This window comes from Hyla sarda, chromosome 7 (assembly GCF_029499605.1).
Source record: "Hyla sarda isolate aHylSar1 chromosome 7, aHylSar1.hap1, whole genome shotgun sequence".
NCBI lineage: Eukaryota > Metazoa > Chordata > Amphibia > Anura > Hylidae > Hyla > Hyla sarda.
This window is the reverse complement of record NC_079195.1, coordinates 179,776,958-179,798,314: the sequence shown is the minus strand read 5'-3', so window position 1 is coordinate 179,798,314 and position 21,357 is coordinate 179,776,958. Positions and strand designations below refer to the sequence as shown.

At 43.6% G+C, this 21,357-nt stretch overlaps 1 protein-coding gene across 1 annotated transcript in view; it reads right to left on the bottom strand.

The window, feature by feature from the left end:
- The window catches only part of LOC130283197 (oocyte zinc finger protein XlCOF7.1-like), a 105,314-nt gene that overhangs the window by 14,673 nt on the left and 69,284 nt on the right, over positions 1–21,357 (bottom strand). Inside the window, exons 12-14 of the mRNA XM_056532402.1 lie at positions 20,918–21,015; positions 20,283–20,394; positions 12,643–14,650 (exon numbers count right to left, since the gene is read on the bottom strand). Of these exons, the coding sequence (XP_056388377.1) occupies positions 13,548–14,650; positions 20,283–20,394; positions 20,918–21,015 (1,313 nt within the window). The 3' untranslated portion in view covers positions 12,643–13,547. The remainder of the gene's footprint in view (positions 1–12,642; positions 14,651–20,282; positions 20,395–20,917; positions 21,016–21,357) is intronic.

Genomic DNA, 21,357 nt, shown 5'->3' with positions numbered 1-21,357 from the left:
CAGCGCTGGATCATACGGAAGCCGGTAAGTTGCCCAAGCTTCCCAACCAGGGTGCCTCCAAATGTTGCAAGACTACAACTCCCAGCATGCCTGGACACCCTTTGGCTGTCTAGGCATGCTGGGAGTTGTAGTTTTGCAACAGCTGGAGGCACCCTTGTTGGGAAACACTGGCCTAAAACAGTGTTTCCTAACCAGGGTGCCTCCAGATGTTGCAAGACTACAACTCCCAGCATTCCTGGACAGCCATTGGCTGTCCAGGCACGCTGGGAGTTGTATTTTTGCAACAGCTGGAGGGCCACAGTTTGCAGACCACTGGTTTGTGGTCTGTAAACTGTAGTCCTCCAGCTGTTGCAAAACTGAACAGCTGAAGGGGACCGGCGAAGACGTTCACTTACTCTTCCGAGGCTCCAGCGACGATCGCTGACGGAGATCATCGCGCGGCAGTGTCGTGCAGCGCTGTATCATACGGAAGCCGGTAAGTTGCCCAAGCTTACCAACCAGGGTGTCTCCAGATGTTGCAAGACTACAACTCCCAGCATGCCTGGACAGCCTTTGGCTGTCCAGGCATGCTGGGAGTTGTAGTTTTGCAACATCTGGAGGCACCCTGGTTGGGAAACACTGTTTTAGGACAGTGTTTCCCAACCAGGGTGCCTCCAGATGTTGCAAGACTACAACTCCCAGCATGCCTGGACAGCCAAAGGCTGTCTAGGCATGCTGGGAGTTGTAGTCTTGCAACATCTGGAGGCACCCTGGTTGGGAAACACTGTTTTAGGCTAGTGTTTCCCAACCAGGTTGCCTCCAGATGTTGCAAGACTACAACTCCCAGCATGCCTAGACAGCCTTTGACTGTCCAGGCATGCTGGGACTTGTAGTTTTGCAACATCTGGAGGCAACCTGGTTGGGAAACACTGGCCTAAAACAGTGTTTCCCAACCAGGGTGCCTCCAGATGTTGCAAGACTACAACTCCCAGCATGCCTAGACTGCCTTTGGCTGTCCAGGCATGCTGGGACTTGTAGTTTTGCAACATCTGGAGGCACCCTGGTTGGGAAACACTGGCCTAAAACAGTGTCTCCCAACCAGGGTGCCTCCAGATGTTGTAAAACTACAAGTCCCAGGTTGGGAAACACTGTGCCCGGCCTCTGCCCCACCTTACTGTAAGGGCATGCTGGGAGTTGTAGTCCTGCAGCTGGGGGAAGGGGACAAGCTTGTCACTTGCCCACACATCTCCTGCACCACACAACTACAACTCCCAGCATGTCCTTACTGTAAGGGCATGCTGGCAGTTGTAGTCGTGCGGGGCGGGAGATGTGTGAGCAGGTGATAATAAATGTACTAACCCATTTTTTTTTCTTCTCATTTCATATCTGTGTATCCTGTGGACTCCTTCGGATTCGGTGGACTACTTCGATGACCAGCGTTTTTCTTTGTTTGATTTTAATAAAATGGTTAACGAGGGCTTGTGGGGGAGTGTTTTTTGTAATAACATTTTTTTAAAACCTGTTGTGTTTTTTCCTTACTTTACTAGACATGCTTAGTAGTGGAAGCTGTCTTATAGACGGAGTCCATTACTAACCTGGGCTTAGCGTTAGCCATCAAAACAGCTAGCGCTAACCCCCTATTATTACCCCGGTACCCAACGCCACAGGGGTGCCGGGAAGAGCCGGGACCAACAGGCCTGGAGCATCAAAAATGGCGCTCCTGGGCCTAGGCGGTAACAGGCTGGCGTTATTTAGGCTGGGGAGGGCCAGTAACAATGGTCCTCGCCCACCCTGGTAACGTCAGGCTGTTACTGTTTGGTTGGTATTTGGCTGAGAATGAAAATAGGGGGGACCCTATGCGGGTTTTTTTTTTAAATAAATAATTAAATATATTAAAAAAACGCATAGGGTCCCCCTATTTTTATTCTCAGCCAAATACCAACCAAACAGTAACAGCCTGACGTTACCAGGGTGGGCGAGGACCATTGTTACTGGCCCTCCCCAGTCTAAATAATGCCAGCCTGTTACCGCCTAGGCCCAGGAGCACCATTTTTGACGCTCCGGGCCTGTTGGTACCGGCTCTTCCAGGCACCCCTGTGGTGTTGGGTACCGGGGTAATAATTGGGGGTTAGCGCTAGCTGTTTTTGTGGCTAACGCTAAGCCCGGCTTAGTAATGGACTCAGTCTATAAGACAGCTTCCACTACTAAGCCTGTCTAGTAAAGTAAAAAAAAAAAAAAACACAACAGGTTTAAAAAAAAAATTATTACAAAAACACTCCCCCACAAGCCCTCGTTAACCATTTTATTAACATAAAGCAAAGAAAAACGCTGGTCGTCGAAGTAGTCCCCCGAATCCGAAGGAGTCCACAGGATACACGGATCTGTAGAAGTAACAAAAAAAAAAAAAGTGTAAGTACATTTAGGGAGAAAAAAACTGTTAAAAAAATGTAATAAACACACACACACACTAACCGCCGTTTACCACTTCTGAGCCATGACTACAATTTAGTTATTGAATTATTTAGATGTGGTGAAAAAGCTAAAAAAAAAAAAAAAAAAACTCAAAAACAAAAGATCCAGAAGGAAACCTAGCAGCCAAACCTATTCGGACAGCAGGAAAGAGGAACAGACTATTTTTTCTACTACATGAAGTAAATTTCCCACTTTTGCCTATGTGTGCCAAATTTATTAATGCCGTGCAACAATTTAGTAAATTTGTCGCACAGTCAAAAATGAAGTAGAAAAAAACAGGGTAAAAACCAGACTACATAGTAAAAGATTAGTAAATGCCCCTCTTTGTGTCCATTATTCTGTCATACATCAAGACTTCACTTTGTAATTTTCAAGTAAATTTTAGCTTTAATAGACAAAAAAAATAAATGGAAATTAAATATTTTCGGTTTTATTCTTATTTTTTTATTAGCACAAAAGTATGCTAAAATAACGTTTAAACTGTGTCCCCTCTCTGTTACATTTTTTTTTTTACTTTTAATTTCCTTCTCACTAAATAAAATTTTCATTGTTGCTGATTTCCCCTCTAACTGGCACTGACATATTAACCACAGTTACAGATGAAATAATGCTCCCTGAGGTTGTCAGCAGAGTTAATCTGGGTCTTATAAAATCCAGCAGCTCCTGTAGGTCACATGATCGATCGTCTGGACTGAAGCAGTATTGCTTCTTGCAAAGCTGTATACAGAGTGCTCATTGAGCGCAGTGTACACAGCTATTGAGAAGGCAGGGATGATAATACGCCATCCCTGCCTTCTCTTGGGAGAGCCCGGCTGTGCAGAGTTAATTGCCAATCATCCAGGCGGCCTACGAGTTGTCGGCAAGTGGTTAAAAAGCTGGTCATTTGAAGAGGTTTGACTGTATATCATTCAGTCAGCTCTTTATTTTGCTGCAAGTTGCACAGAAATCACTTCCACCAAATTCTATGGCATAGACTACAGATGGTTTTGGAGGAGCAGAGTTACATAAGTGAAAGTCTCCTTAAAGGGGTACTCCGCCCCTAGACATCTTATCCCCTTTTCAAACCATAGGGGATAAGATGTTTGATCGCGGGGGTCCCGCCACTGGGAACCCCCGCGATCTCTCCTGTAGCACCCCCTGTCATCTGGTGCACGGAGCGAGCTTCACTCCGTGCCTGATGACTGGCGATGTAGGGGGCCAGAGGATTGTGATGTCACGCCCCGCCGCCTTAATGCAAGTCTATAAGGAGGGGGCGTGACAGCCACCACGCCCCTCCAATAGACTTGCATAAAGGGGGCGGGGCTGTGATGTCACAATCCTCCGGCCTCTGCATCACCAGTCATCAGGCACAGAGTGAAGCTCGCTCCGTGCACCAGATGACAGGGGGTGCTACAGGAGAAACCGCGAGGGTTCCCAGTGGCGGGACCCCTGCGATAAGACATCTTATCCCCTATCCTTTCGGATAGGGGATAAGATGTCTAGGGGTGGAGGACCCCTTTAAGATAGCCTGCCAAATTCTTTATTTTAGCTTGTCTCATTTTTTCTCCTTATGGTATTATTTGCAATGTCCTGTCCAGTCTCTTTACCTCTTAATCCTGTGCTTCCATCTGGCAATTCAGCTTTTACTCCATGTATGTACATGATTGTTTTGGTGATAGTGGGGCTAGGGGTCCCCAGAATCGGTAGTTAATAAACAGCCTGGACACTATGGGGGACATTTACCAGGCATTTTTTTAATTTATTTTTTGCTTTAGTTTTGCTTATGTGCTACATATTTATCCTACTATCACAGGGATTGATACATTTGGAGCACCATAAGCAAAACAAAAAAGTCTCAGTTGAGATTTTTTTTTTTTAAACTTATTTGCGACCATTTTAAAATGCTTACCACAGCCCCACAGCAGTTCTGTAAGCCAGGTAAGACTTCAGAGTAGAAGCAAATCCCCATAGCATTTCCCAAGACAAGCAGAGAGCAACGTTGCTAGACAGAAAAGAACAACTTAACTTCAGCAGCTGATAATTATTGGAAGGATTACGATTTTTTAATAGAAGTAATTTACAAATCTGTTTAACTTTCTGGAGCCAGTTGAGATATAAAAATGTTTTCTCCTGGATAACCCCTTAAAAAGTCTCAGCAGCGACGTTATTGGGTACATCCAGTAAACCTTGTTGGTGAGAAGCATGGGGCTTTTCACAGCCTGTATACCGTGCTTTGCAGATATCCGGAGAAGTTTCAAGACTATTTTTGAATGTCTGCTGAAAGTTTTGAACAGCTGCTACAGCTAGTTGGAGCTGACATTCATCGTCTGGATACTGGATTTCGAAGATATGTGTCTGCAAGGGAAAGACTAGCGGTAACCCTAAGGTAAGATATCACCTTATATAGACTTATATAGAAGAAGAGTGGTGCAGTTGCCCATAACAACCAATCTGATTGCTCATTACAAAAAAAAAAAGAAGACTTTGATAAATACAACAAGCAATCTGTGTTGTTGCTATGGGCAAATGTACCAATATTCCTATAAGCATGTTTTTCTTTATACATTTTCTTTTTATGTATAGGGTGGGTGGTTGGCAAATGAGAAAGTCTTTGCACCCGTTGTTTCTACACAGATACCTTGCCACTGGGGAAAGTTTTAGCTCCCTGCATTACCAGTATCATCTTGGCAAGTCGACTATTTGCTGCATTGTCAAGGAGACGTGTCAGATTTTATGGGTAAAGCTGAAACCACATTATATACCACATCCCACCTGTTACCAGTAGTTGTCAATAGCTGCAAAATTCAATAAGGTGGCAAACTTCCCAAATTGTATAGGAGCAGTGGATGGGAAACATATTCGCATTCAGGAAGCCTTCCCACAGTGGATCAAGTTTTTATAATTATTTAAAAAAATTCTGTCATATTGATGGCAATAGCTGATGCCCAGTATCAGTTAGCGGCAGTTGACATTGGGGCATATGGCCGTACAAATGACTCCAAAGTCTTCAAAGAGTCCAGTATGGGGAAATGGTTGTACCAGGGGAGATTTAATATACCTGCTCCTCGAGAACTCTCAGGAACAGAGGGACTATCGATGCCTTTTGTGTTGGTGGGAGATGAAGCCTTCCTCATGTGCCAAAATTTTATAAAACCATATGGCTCACAGACTGAACCCAACAAGGAAAATCTTCAATTACAGGCTTACCAGGACACAACGTTTTGTGGAGTGCGCATTTCTTATACCGACGCAAAATGGCGCATTCTCAACACAACCATTCAACTGGCTCCAGATAACATTGACAACATTGTGAAAGCATGTGTTGTCTTGCACAATTTTGTAGCAAATTTGGAACCAATCAACACTGACCCAAATGATATTGAATCCCAGCTGGACAGTTTAGAAAATGTTTCAGCCCGATCAACCAGAGAGGTCTTAAATATACGTGACCAATATGCTCAGTACTTTGTACGCCCACAAGGCAAAGTTCCATTGCAGGACAACCTCTAGGTAGTGTGATAAGGTGAAAGGTTTGGCCCTGGAAGTACTGTATGTGTCACCAAGGTTCCTGGCCTTGGTGAGGCAAAAGCCAGTATGTATTAGTATCTGTGCTGCGGTGCAGCCCCATACAGTACCTGTAGCATGGCTGAAAGGCCGATCCGGGAGTGGTCTGTGGTCACCACCTGCAGAACCACTCCTTTATTGGGGTTGTCTTGCTAATTGCCTATAATTTCCACCTGTTGTCTGTTCCATTTGCACAACAGCATGTGAAATTGATTGTCAATCAGCGTTGCTTCCTGAGTGGACAGTGTGATTTCACAGAAGTGTCATTGACTTAGAGATACATTGTGTTGTTTAAGTGTTCCCTTAATTTTTTTGAGCAGTGTAGTTTAACATGGGGTACAATGCTCTCCTTTATTTAAGAGTCCCATAGAGTAAGCGCTGCCGCTTTATTCACCATTCACACGGGAGACAAGGGACCCTCATTCTTGTGATTAGATACCTATTCCTCATCTTGTAGATGGCATTCTATATATATCATATTTGTATATTATATATATTGAATATACCTATTAAATATCAATAGCTAGATAAATATGGCCATAAATGTTGGCACCCCTGAAACTTTTCTAGAAAATTAGGTATTTCTCACAGAAAAGGATTGCAGTAACACATGTTTTGCTATACACACGTTTATTCCCTTTGTGTGTATTGGAACTAAACCAAAAAAGGGAGGAAAAAAAGCAAATTGGACATAATGTCACACCAAACTCCAAAAATGGGCTGGACAAAATTATTGGCACCCTTCACTTAATATTTGGTTGCACACCCTTGGGAAAAAATAACTGAGATCAGTCGCTTCCTATAACCATCAATAAGCTTCTTACACCTCTCAGCCGGAATGCTGGACCACTCTTCCTTTGCAAACTGCTCCAGGTCTCTCTTATTGGAAGGGCACCTTTTCCCAACAGCAATTTTAAGATCTCTCCACAGGTGTTCAATGGGATTTACATCTGGACTCATTGCTGCCACTTCAGAACTCTCCAGCGCTTTGTTGCCATCCATTTCTGGGTGCTTTTTGACGTATGTTTGGGGTCATTGTCCTGCTGGAAGACCCAAGATCACAAACCCAGCTTTCTGACACTGGGCTGTACAGTGCGACCCAAAATCCGTTGGTAATCCTCAGATTTCATGATGCCTTGTACACATTCAAGGCACCCAGTGCCAGAGGCAGCAAAACAACCCCAAAACATCATTGAACCACCACATTTCACTGTAGGTACGGTGTTCTTTTCTTTCTAGGCCTCATTCCATTTTCGGTAAACAGTAGAATGATGCGCTTTACTAAAAAGCTCTATCTTGGTCTCATCTGTCCACAAGACATTTTCCCAGAAGGATTTTGGTTACTCAAGTTCACTTTGGCAAAATGTAGTCTTGCTTTTTTATGTCAGCAGTGGGGTCCTCCTGGGTCTCCTGCCATAGCGTTTCATTTCATTTAAATGTTGACGGATACTTCACGCTGACACTGATGCTCCCTGAGCCTGCAGGACAGCTTGAATCTCTTTGGAACTTGTTTGGGGCTGCTTATTCACCATCCTGACTATCCTGCGTTGACACCTTTCATCAGTTTTTCTCTTCCGTCCATGCCCAGGGAGATTAGCTGCAGTGCCATGGGTTGCAAACTTCTTGATAATGTTGCGCACTGTGGACAAAGGCAAATCTAGATCTCTGGAGATGGACTTGTAACCTTGAGATTGTTGATATTTTTCCACAATTTTGGTTCTTAAGTCCTCAGACAGTTCTCTTCTCCTCTTTCTGTTGTCCATGCTTAGTGTGGAACACACAGACACACAATGCAAATACTAAGTGAACTTCTCTCCTTTTTATCTGCTTTCAGGTGTGATTTTTATATTGCCCACACCTGTTACTTACCCCAGGTGAGTTTAAAGGATCATCACATGCTTAAAACAATCTTTTTTTTTGAAAGGGTTCCAATAATTTTGTGCAGCCCATTTTTGGAGTTTGATGTGACATTATGTCCAATTAGCTTTTTTTCCTCCCTTTTTTGGTTTTAGTTCCAATACACACAAAGGGAATAAACATGTGTATAGCAAAACATGTGTTACTGCAATCCTTTTCTGTGAGAAATACTGGGAAATTTCAGGGGTGCCAACATTTACGACCATGACTGTATGTATATATTACACACCATAAAGATACACTGTATATAATATATATCTATATTACAATACTAACAAAAAATAAAACCCTTTACTATATACACATTATATAGGACAAAAAAAATAAACATAAGTCACAATTATCAATCACTAACTTATCAGTAGATGCTGAATCCCAGTAGGCTAAAAGACCTTTAATGATGTCAGTCATGTGATCAGTCACATGCATGGGAGGAATCAGGCTGTGCTGTAGAAGGAGTGAAAGGACCTTTGATAATGTGAAGATCATGTGATCAGTCACATCTGTAGGAGGAGGCAGTAAAAACAGAGGAGCTGACCACAGGCAGCACAGATATGACACCTAGATTGGTCCCATAGCCAGGGCCGGATCATGATTGTTAATCATGGAGCAACTGCTCCGGGCCCGCAGTGGGCCCCGTCACATTTGGGACATCCCTGTGTCCTGAAAAATCTTTTCAGGACACAAGGATGTCCCGGCAGTTACCTCTCTGCGGCGGCCCCCGCATTAACTTTAAAAACGCAGGGGCCGCCGGGAGATAGTGAATGCAGGGACGTCACTGACGTCCCGTGCGTGCGCCCATTAGAGAAAAGCGGAGCAGTGAGGCCACCAGTGGCACGTTGTCTTCAGTGTTCCCATAGCAGTAGAACCAAAAGCGAATGACCAGGGAGTCAGGAGTTTGTCTGGCGCAGAGAGGAACCATCAGACAGCCAAGTAAAATCAATGGATTTATTAGATGCAACGCGTTTCGCTGCACATGCGCAGCTTCATCAGGCATCATGCGCAGCGAAACGCGTTGCATCTAATAAATCCATTGATTTTACTTGGCTGTCTGATGGTTCCTCTCTGCGCCAGACAAACTCCTGACTCCCTGGTCATTCGCTTTTGATTCTACTCTTACCCAGGAGGGCTGCAGTGGACCTTCTTTCATATCTTTTCTGCTCTTAACCTTGTTGTGTGTGGGCGCACAACCAACTTCGGTAAGCGGCTTGGGAATCACCTTCCCCTACCCCCACCTGCAAGATCTACTGATCCCGCACATGAGGCGCCTTCCCTCCTTTCCATAGCAGTAGAACGTGACCCCGGTCCCAGGTTCCCCGGACTGGAGGAGCGGTGGTCGGAACACTGAGGCAAACAGGCATACAGCCTCCAGCCATACATTGTATATGACTGAAGGCTGTATGTCTGTGGGGGAACATACTGCACCTAATGTGGGCACCAAACTGTACCTAATGTGGGGGAACTGTACTGCACCTAATGTGGGGGAACTATACTGCACCTAATGTGGGGGAACTGTACTGCACCTAATGTGGGGGAGCTATACTGCACCTAATGTGGGGGGGGGGGGGGGGAACTGTACTGCACCTAATGTGGGGGGGGGGGGGGGGAACTGTACTGCACCTAATGTGGGGGGGGGGAACTGTACTGCACCTAATGTGGGGGGAACTATACCTAATGTGGGGGAACTATACTGCACCTAATGTGGGGGGGAACTGTACTGCCAACCTAATGTGGGGGAACTGTACTGCCAACCTAATGTGGGGGAACTGTACTGCCAACCTAATGTGGAGGAACTGTACTGCCAACCTAATGTGGGGGAACTGTACTGCCAACCTAATGTGGGGGAACTGTACTGCCAACCTAATGTGGGGGAACTGTACTGCCAACCTAATGTGGGGGAACTGTACTGCCAACCTAATGTGGGGGAACTGTACTGCCAACCTAATGTGGGGGAACTGTACTGCAAACCTAATGTGTGGAGAACTGTACTGCCAACCTAATGTGTGGAGAACTGTACTGCCAACCTAATGTGCGGGGACTGTACTGCCAACCTAGTGTGCGGGTGTGTACTGCCAACCTAATGTGGGGGAACTACAACCTAATGTGGGGGAACTATACTGCCAACCTAATGCGGGAAGAACTATACTGCACCTAATGTGGGGGAACTGTCGGGGGTGGGCCCATCATAATGAAGTGCTCCGTCTTCTAGGCAGCCTTAAAGGGGTACTCCGGTGAAAACCTTTTTTCTTTTAAATCAACTGGTGGCAGAAAGTTAAAAATATTTGTAAATTACTTCTATTAAAAAATCTTAATCCTTCCTGTACTTATTAGCTGCTGAATACTACATAGGAAATTATTTTCTTTTTGGAATGCTCTCTGATGACATCACGACCACAGTTCTCTCTGCTGATGTTATTATAATAATAATTATAATAAAGCTTTATTTATTGTTGTCCTTAGTGGGATTTGAACCCAAGTCCCCAGCACTGCAAGGCAGCAGTGCTAACCACTGAGCCACCATGCTGCCCTTAGCATACATCTGCTATGCATCTGCTATGCATGGTTGCTAAAATGGACAGAGATGTCAGCAGAGAGAACTGTGCTCGTGAGGTCATCCGTGTTCCAAAAAGAAAGGAATTTCCTCTGTAGCATTCAGCAGCTAATAAGTACTGGAAGGATTAAGATTTTTTAATAGAAGTAATTTACAAATATGTTTAACTTTCTGCCACCAGTTGATTTAAAAGAAAAAAGGTTTTCACCGGAGTACCCCTTTAATCTGGCCCTGCCCATAGCTACCGTGAACCTCTATAAGAGCACAACAGAACTAAGATGAGATAATGGCACCATAGGGCAGTGTTTACCAGCCAGTGTGCCTCCAGCTGTTGCAAAACTACAACTCCCAGCGTGCCCACACAGTCTTTGGCTGTCCGGACATGCTAGGAGTTGTAGTTCAGTGGTTGAAGGCACACTGGCTGGGAAACATTGCCATAGGGTAAATTCAGATGCACTAGAATTTTTTTTCTTCCCTCATGCAGATTTTGTTGTGGATTTAAAAATAATAAAAAAAATCCTTGGCATTTCTGCAGCAGAATAAGCATGCTCATTTTAGAATGTGGAAAGTGTCTGCAGCACCTGAATAAGCACACTTCACCTGTCTGACATGTAAAGTCTAAAGGCCAGTCAGGGCCGGTGCAAGGATTTTTGTCTACACAGGCGAAGGTGCATTTTGGTGCCCCGCCCCCCATTGCAGACGTTGCGTGAGTTGGAAGCACCTGGGCAAGACAGAATATTGTGCATCACCCCACAGCCTGTGAATAAAACCAACTAATACTGAATAACAACCACTATACACAGACCAGTATCTTCAATATAACCACTATACAAGGGACAAATAATTGGACTACAGCATGACCACTTCCATTACCACCACCACCATATAGTAATGGGATAATGCTGCCATACTGATACTGAATAAAACCAATATACACCGAGTAATATCCCCCATACAGTGACCACATAGTGATGACCCCGGCTCTGCAGACCATATAAGTGATTACAGTGCAGTTACATGTAGTGACTCACAGGATCGTCTTTGTGGAGTCGCACTTATTCTTTTTTTTTCTCTGTCTTGCTCAGACCGCCATGAAGATTCTTCCAACCATGACTCGTCCTCACAGAATCTGCCAGAAAAACATGTTCGGCTCTGCAGATTTCCATTACATTTCCCAATTCTTGCCCTAAATAGTGCAGGTAGATAATGCTGGTAGGTATGTAGATAGCATTGGTAGGTATAATGCAGGTAGATATTGCAGGTAGGTAGTGGTAGTAAGTACAGAGATCATTTTACCACAAAAGCAAATAAATACATTATTTTTGGGTGCTTCCATTTTTATGCAGGGTACTTTTCGGTACAAATGACATGGTATCTAAATTCCTGAAGTCCAAATAATTACAGCGATACCCAATTTATATAGGTTTTGTATTATTTTACTACAATAATAACTTTTGGTAATTTTTTTGGTAACATTTCTGTTTACTTTAAAGGGGTACTCCTACTACATTTAGTTCTGAACACTGTGTGCATGCTGCGGAGGTCGGCCACTGCCCCTAGTGACTTGCATTGAGGGGGTGTGGAACTAAATGTTTAAGATGGTACTTTTTGATCGCTTTTTATAATTTCTTTTTCTCATAGTATTTTTTTTTTTACATTTACGCCATTCACTGTGCGGTTTAATTAACATTATATTTTAATAGTTCAGATATTTACTCAGACAGCGACTCAAAACTACAACTCCCAACATGTTGCAACATAACCTAAGCTATACTACTATATTATGCAACATGCTGGGAGTTGTAGCTTTGGGTCAGCTGCAGAGTCATAGGCTGTGTCAGGGCATGCTGGGAGTTACTAACTATAACTCCCAGCATGCCCTGATACTTCCTATGGCTCTGCAGCTGAGCCAAAAACTACAACATCCTTCCAGCATAATTTACTTTATCTTTGGGTTGTGGGACAGCGGTGGTTAGAGAAGTTGTTTGGGGGGGGGGGGGGGGGGGGGAGTGCTATTAATTAAAAAAAAAAAAAAAACATATCCCCCGCCCCCCCCCCCCCCCTCCTGCTCCGACCATTGCTCCTCAGGTCCGGGTTCTATGGGCAATAGCAGCGGGTCCCTGGACCGAAGGAGCAGTGGTCACAGCACTGAAAGCAGCGTTTTGGGCCGGTAATATTACCTGGCCAGTTGTCTGTCTTCTTCCTCTGCGGTGCTCCTCCGCTCCTTCTGCCCGGGCTCTCATGCACACAGGCACATCAGTGACGTGCCTGCTTGCGCTGCCTCCCGGCAGCTTCAATAAATTTTAAGTGGCAGTGCGCCCGGCCCAAAGCAGAAGACCGGGACATCTCTGCGTCCTGTTCAGAACGCTGGGTTTTGGCCGCTGTGATTGTGACACCGTGGCCCCTTTGTGATGTCACCCCCCTGGATTCATATCTATGGAAGGGGGCGTGATGGCCATCACACCACCTCCCATAGACATGAATGTCTGATCGTGGGGGTCCCGCCGCTGTGATGTCACACCACGCCCCTTGTGACATCACGGCATGCCTAGGGGCACAGTACCTCTTTATAGCTTCCCAATGGAAGACATGGTTAACGTTTTCATAGGGTAAATAACAGTGAGAGCAGTAAAGGCAGCAATGGTATAGCATTAGGCCTGTGTCAGACAGCATATCGCCAGGGTTTTTATGACTGCCATGAGGGAATGGCAAAAAAGTGGTTCGCTAATCTGTGTATTACCTTCATCTAGAGCAGTGTATTCCAACCACTGGGCCTCTGGCTGTTGCCAAACTACAACTTTCAGCATGCCCGGACATGGTGGAATGTAGTATGGGGTCTGAAGCTAAGTTGTGAGATGGGTTCAGTTTGAACACTCAGCCTTGTGCCATTTAATTTGGCGAGACATATAATGGATGCACAGAGGTAAAAATATTATTGTTTACAACAAAAAGTGGAGAACACTCTGTATAATCACTGATATTTTGTGATTGTGTCTTTTGTCTATTGTTGTAAAACAAATAATAATGCATTTTATTTAAAAAAATTAAAAAAGCTGAGGAATTTTAATCCATTTGATCTAAAGCATTACATCTGAGGCAAAACTTTTGCCACAGTCTTAACATTAGAATGGCTTCGCTTCTTATGCTGAGCAACAGCTGAGCTTTGTTTATAACACTTCCCACATTCTGAACATGAAAATGGCCTCTCCCCCGTATGGATTACATGATGTTTGACAAGATCAAACTTCCGGATAAAACATTTTCCACATTCTGAACATGAAAATGGCTTCTCTCCCGAGTGTATTCTCTGATGTTTTACTAGATCAGACTTATGGCTAAAAGATTTCCCACATTCTGAGCACGAAAATGGTTTCTCCCCTGTGTGAATAATTTGATGTTTAACAAGATGAGATTTCTTGCTAAACCATTTTTCACATTCTGAACATGAAAATGGTTTCTCTCCTGTATGGATTACCCGATGTTTAACAAGTTCGGACTTCAGGCTAAAACATTTTTCACACTCTGAACATGAAAATGGCTTCTCCCCTGTGTGAGCTCTTAGATGATCAATAAGACTTGATTTCCTTGTAAAGCATTTCCCACACTCAGAACATGAAAATGGTTTCTCCCCTATGTGAGTTGCACAATGTTCATTAAGAGATAATTTCCTGCTGAAACATTTTCCACACTCGGAACATGTAAATGGCTTCTCCCCTGTATGAACTACCTGGTGATTTATAACAGTGGACTTATGTTTAAAGCATTTCCCACATTCTGGACATGAAAATGGCTTTTCCTCTTTATGAGTTCTCTGATGTTCAATTAGACGTGATTTTCTTACAAAACATTTCCCACATTGAGAACATGAATATGGCTTCTCCCCTGTGTGAGTTCTGTGATGTTCAATAAGAAGCGATTTTCTAGTTAAACATTTTCCACATTCAGAACACTGAAATATTTTACCCACTGTCTCTCCTGTACTTTGTTTAACATTCTGTGTTTGATCAGGTGGAGGTTCCTTGTGATTAGTGGGATCAATAGATGGATCTCTGCTATAAAGAACAGATGGTATAGTTGTAAGAAGTGTTGTGGAATGTTTCCCATGATTGTCTTCTGTGATACAGTTATATGTTACTTCATAATCTGGAGATAAAAGATTTCCAATGGTGTATTCTGTACAGATGTCTGCTGGAAACAGAAACAGATTTTATATTTTGCAAAACAGATGTGGCTATTTAAAAAAATGTTCTATATTATGTTCCCCATACAATGACTAAAACATGATTTAAAACACAAATTTTGACCCGAGAAGATCATTATCAAAGCAGGTTGCCAATGAAACAGAACAGCAAACAATCCTCAACTACCAACATTAAAGGGGTTATAGAAAAACTGAACTCTTTTCTCCTAAAAACAGCACCACACCTGTCCTCAGGTTGTGTGTGGTATTACAACTTGGCACAGGTGTGGAGCTATTTTTGGAAGAACTCAGCTCTGGTTTTCATAATGAAAATCTGTCAACTGAAATACACATTGACACATGGTAAGTCTCATTTAACTGTTTGTGTTCCCATAACATAGAAAAAAATGCTTTTATTCTTTGGTGCCAAGTGTGAATGAGGCGTTCCCAAGCCCCATGAAGTACTGAGTGCTAGAATATGTCCTTACTTTCACTCCAATACCTGTCCCTGCTCGATTGACAGTCAGCTTCCAGTGCCAAGTCCTGATTCCAAATCTAGTTTCTGCACTGTGCATACAAATTGTACACAAGAGTGAACGGAAGGATTTGCACCTTTTTTTCTCTGTTCTAAGCCCATTCTTGATTTTGGTAAAAATACTGACAAAAATACTGTGTGTGCACATTGCCCTACATAGCAATGTCTGAATTTACTCGAACACCTCAAACATTTTGTGAGACATAACACTCCAAGGATTTTAGAAATAATGTTATAGATATGTATGACAGAGCCTTTACTGATGGGGTCCTGCCTGATTCCTTATATGAGGCGACGATTGTTGTCCTCCTAAAGCCTGATAAAGATCCTATGGAGTGCGGTTCCTACAGGCCTATCTCCTTATTGAACCTTGATTATAAACTACTAACTAAAGCCCTGGCCAATAGACTGAATCGGGTTGTATTGTCGCTTGTACATCATGATCAATCCGGTTTTGTGCCAGGCAAATCCACTTCGGATAATATCCGTCGTGTCCAAACTGCCGTCCAGGTGGGTGGTGTTATGGGAGGGGACTGGGCCGTGGCGTCACTTGATGCAGCTAAGGCCTTTGACTCGATTGAGTGGGGATACCTCTTAGAAGTGCTTTGTAGGTTTGGCTTTGGTCACAATTTTAGGTCCTGGGTCTCCCTCCTCTACAGGTGTCCACGGGCCCAGGTCCTGGTGAATGGTGTGTGTTCTCCCCTATTTCACCTAGGTCGTGGTACGCGTCAGGGGTGCCCCCTGTCCCCGCTTCTGTTTGCGGTGGCGGTGGAGCCCCTTGCTTTGCGTATACGTCAGGATCCTGGTTTCCGGGGCATGTCTGTGGGAGGTAGGGAGGACCGCATAGGCCTTTATGCCGATGACATGGTTCTCTTTGTGTCTGACCCCACTACAATGATCCCCTATGCGATCGACCTGATGGATCGTTTCGGATTTTTTTCGGGACTGTTCATTAATTGGTCCAAATCGGCGGTCATGCCTCTACTGCCTAGAGCGTGGCCCCCGACGTTGGGTGGTCTCCCGGTTGTCACTACATTTAAATATTTGGGGGTGTATATCAATAGGGATCCCATGCTGGATCTTGAGGTCAATGTTCTCTCCCTCCTGCCCTACATTAAATCTAAGTTTAGGATATGGGCCCAGCTGCCACTGTCCGTCTCTGGATGTATTAATCTTATCAAACTTATTATTCTCCCCAAATGCTTGTATACCCTAGAACATGCTTCTGTTCCTGTCCCTAAATCCTTTTTTGATTCTGTACATTCCCTTCTGTCTCCATTTATTTGGGGACCTAGCAGACCTAAGATTAGTCTCACCACTCTCCAGCGTCCCAAGCTGGAGGCGGGTATGTCCCTTCCTGATTTTTATTTGTATTACCTGGCGGGGCAGTTGAGATATATTAGACATTGGGTTCTGGGAGACTCCATGCCCGACTCTGAACAATGCCTGGATAGGTTCGTCCCCTCGGTGTCTCCCCGGATGCTCTTAGAAAGCCCTACTCTAGGGGGTCGTGCTTACCTACCTTCACATAAGCTGGCTATAAAAGTGTGGCGGGCCGCTAAGTCAGTATATGGATATGCTGATATCCCGTCTGATACCCCTCTATGGCACAACCCCTTTCTCATCCATGTGGGTGAGACTCTAGACTCTGTTTTTTGGATGAATGCTGGTGTGCTCACTCTGGGCGATGTGTATAGGGATAATGTTTTGTGTTCCTTCGAGCAATTGCAATCAGAATATGATTTACCCCGACACTGCTTCTTTAAATACCTACAGCTCCGTCATGCATTGTCAACACAGTTTCCTGCTGGACGTGCACCCATATCGACATTCCCTCTCATTGGTGTTTTAAAATCGCAGGGTCCTAGGGGACTGGTGTCCATCCTATATACGCACCTCATTCAGGCCAAGAACTCCCGTTCCCGGTTGCCGGCTGTCCGACACTGGGAATCTCATATTCCCAATTTGACTAAAGATGATTGGGAGGAGATGCTTTCCTCACATATGGTGGTGTCTCCTTCTGCTAATAATAAACTGATTCAATTAAATATTATACATTATAGTTACATCACCCCCGTTCGTTTGCATAGAATGGGTCGTTCTGACTCAGACGCCTGCCATCGATGTGGTGCGGCTAAAGCTGATTTCTGGCATCTTATCTGGGCTTGCCCTGATATAAGATCCTTCTGGCAGGATGTCCTTGGTCTTCTTGCCACAATTATTCAACCTTCCCCGGGGTGTGACCCTCTGATTTGTTTATTTGGAGTTCTGGATGAGGAAGTGTGGCCACATTACGTGCGCACTTTACTGCGAGAATCCTTATTTTTTGCTAGGAAGGCGATTGCTCTCAAATGGATGGACCCCGGCCCGCCTTCCCTGTCTCAGTGGAAAGCTTTGGTTAATGCTATGATACCCTTCTCCCATCTTGTTTATAAGAATAGAAAATGCCCTGGTAAATTTCTTTCTGTGTGGGGTCCCTGGTGCTCCTCCCCATTGACCCAATGTTCATACTCTGCATCCCTTGAGGGGACTTAAGGTCATGACTGCCCTTCCCTTTCTAGATGTGGTTGTATGTACCCCTCTGATTTATGTGTGTTAAGATGTTGTGCTGGATGTGTGTGCTCCCTCCCCTCTGTGGACGCATGGGTCTGCTTTAACATTAACATTAGAAACGCTATGCTTGGCACTCGTGACTAGATGTGGCGATATCTACTGAATTCTACACTACGGCCTCTATTCAATATTATTTTGCCGATTTTATATTACATACCATCCCCCTTTTCTTTTCTTTTCCTGTTTTTTTCGTTCACCTTGTTCACCCTCTTTTTGTGTTAAGGTTTCTCAACTGGTTGTTCTTGGTTTCCCTCAGATTGTGCCCTCACTGCACTGATTACTGCCGGATCTTTATATGATATTATGTCGTTTACATCCTGCTTACTTGTATATGTTCTCAGTGCCTTTTTTTTAATTGTGTACTCCGCTTTGTATCATTTTGCTCTGTGAGGCGATTTGTCTGATGTTTGTTTAATCTTCAATAAAACGTATTTAAAAAAAAAATAATGTTATAGATGCCTAGGTGTCTAAAAAGGAATTTAAAAATATAATGAAACAAAAGTCCAAAAAGGGGAACTCCGACCCTAGAAATCTTTTAGATAGGGGATTATATGTCTGATCGCGGCGGCCGGTGGATGGAGCCCCCCTGTGACCTACGTACAGTCACCCGGCGTTCTGCTAACTTGTTAAAGTCGTCCGAATAAGTTCTGTACAACATGACAAGCTGAATGAAATCTTTAAGAAGCCCAAAATTTCATCATGAGACCCATGTTTAGTTCTCACCAATACTTATGTCCTATTATGAGTCTACTATTAAATAAGCACTCATTAAAACTAATTTTTGCTATTGCACGTGTTATGGTAAATAAAAAAATCTTTCTAATGCACTTTGTTTAAAAAAATATGAAGTTTTCTAGGTTTTATTTGTGTTTAAAAAAGCTGTCACTAGGTGTCTCCCTACTAGCCCAGAGCACATTTTCCACCCATCTCTTGCACAGACTTTGGACTCCTGCTGGCCTGGTAGAAGTACAAAATCAGGAAATGCTGAGAAGGTGGGGGGGGGGGGGGGGTGCAGCCTTATCCAATCATAGCTCTCCCCTGTATGGCTTCAGATGATATCACGTCTGCTGGGTAACGCCCCTTCCCAGTCAGTGAATCTGATGGGGAAGAGAATACAGAACAATCTCAAGGTAGAAAACTAACAAATAATAAAAATAAAGGCAGGGGGTGGTTTATTATGAGGGGGCAGTGATCTGGGAGGACTATAAAATTTAACAAGATCGTGAGAGGTACTCTTTAAGAAACAGGCTGCACAAATAAGATCAACCTGGGATGTGTGCCGGGGAGAAACTTTTACTGTCCAAAAAAATATTGAGGCAAGACCAAAATATGCCCCTGAAGACTTTGCTCTACCCTTTACCCCTGCATTCTTTCTCCTTCATCATTCTGACATTCCATCTTAGACTTACCACTTGTCTGTCCTGCGTCATCTGGTCAATATCCCCCCCTCAGTGCGTCAGTGGATCCTGAAGGTCCTGGACAATTTACTGCACACCTCCATCACCGCACGGAGCATCATTCTATGACCTGCTTCTACGAGGTGGCTTTTCAAGAAACGCCTGAATATCGTGCCCTGATGTGTGACTGAACCTCCATTCCTGGGTGGTTGGGGACCTCCCACCTCTTCCCCTATTTAGTGTCTTGTCTGTTGCTGTTCCACATCGGTGTGCCTTCCGTGTGTTGTCCTTGTCTCCCTACTTCTTCCTATCCCGCATTTTCTGACTTCCTTCTCCCTTGCTCTCCTCCTTTCTTTGTTACTTGATTTCCCCCTGAGATACCGATAACAATGGCATTATGTTCTTTTATTGTAGCCCTCTTGAGTGTCTTTCGGTAACTCCCTGTTGCCTTTTGCCGTGACGTGTTCCTAGTTTTGTGTTTGATTAATTTCCTTCTGCATAGGGACTGTTTTGGGATATTCTTATGTTTGAAAATTTGCAAAAATAAATAATTATAAAAAACAAAACAAAAAAAAAACCTTGCAAATTTTAGGGCACAACGTTGTGTCCTAAATTTGTAACAAAAAAAATGCAAAGAAAGGATGGAGAATAAATTGCAAGACTCTAGGGGTGTGTAAACAACCCTATTTAAATCTGCCTGTGTAAAAATAAGGCAGGGTTTATACTGAGGAATTTTTCCGTCTGGGGATACAGAGGGTGGGCGGGGATACAGAGGGTGGTAGTCGGCATTAGGACCGCGCAGACATCCACATAGGCAATAAATTGTGTGCAGACTCCGTCCTTCAGCAGTGGAATTTCAGCGGGGTAAGCTCCGCTGCTGAATTTCCATAGTCTGAACTGTGCAGGGGAATCCTATTGACAGCAATGGAATTCTGCTGCACCAGAGCTTAGGATATCGTCATTCTGAACCTAGCCTACAAGAAAACTTTCTGTCTAAGATTGTACAAAAGGGATAATATATAATAAAAGTTTACAATAGAAACAGAAAATGAGAATATATATGAGTTATTTTATTTTTTACTGATTATCACTCACCAGTGCTAATATCTGTAGGCATTTCCTCATCCTTGCACAGCTGGGTTACACCCACATATCTCTTTTCTTTCTCTTTAACGTTATTAGCGTTCATATCACTCAAACTTGTAACCTAATTCACCAAAATTGAAATAAGTCATATACAAGTTTATAAAACTGCATTTCATTGTGGTTTCTGGACCTGACTTTCATTTGCTCTGTGTGGACTTATCCTTAAGATAATAACAAACATGATAAAATATGTTTTTACAGCAGTTTATATTTGTACCCGATCGTAAGATAATGAGCACCTAATTTGGGTTTACCACCTACTTAAATATTTGAAGAAAAACATCAAAATTAGAATAAAGTTAAATTAATGGTGGATTCCCTTCACAGACATGTATGGCATATCATATATTTGGCCTCCACTTTGGAACCATCACCTAAGTAGAGATTGGGGGTTCCGTTCCACTCATTCTGTGCCTAGATGAAGTGGCCAGCACATGTCTCAATATGGTAGGACTGGGGTGGGGGCACTACCACCAAAGGTAGGACCCCATCTCAGACATCTATGGCATATCCTGTGGAAATAACAAACGGTACTACTCATCAACTAACATTATATATATATGGAATGTGATGATTCTATTTACCTGATGATTCTGTTGAATATTTAGATTTTTCTCTGAATAATCTTTTGAATATGGAAAACTTGAACATCTCTCCGATGTTTCTTCTTTACTATAATTATCTGATGAAGACACACACATATTTATCATTAAGTAAACACCTAATTGTGGTGGAAGTTGCACAGATTTAAAAAAGTCACATCCACAGTTTCATAACATTTTGCGTTATATTTTGCTACATTTGCCTTCTCATCCAAAAAAGTTTCTATCAATGTCCTAGACACCACAGTTGACCGTTCTGAAAGAGTAAGCCTGATCATAATATACACCTCATATACTTAGGGCAGTGTTTCCCAACCAGGGTGCCTCAAGGTGTTGCAAAACTACAACTCTCAGCATGCCTGGACAGCCAAAGGCTGTCCAGGCATGTTAAGAGTTGTAGTTTTGCAAAATCTGGAGGCACC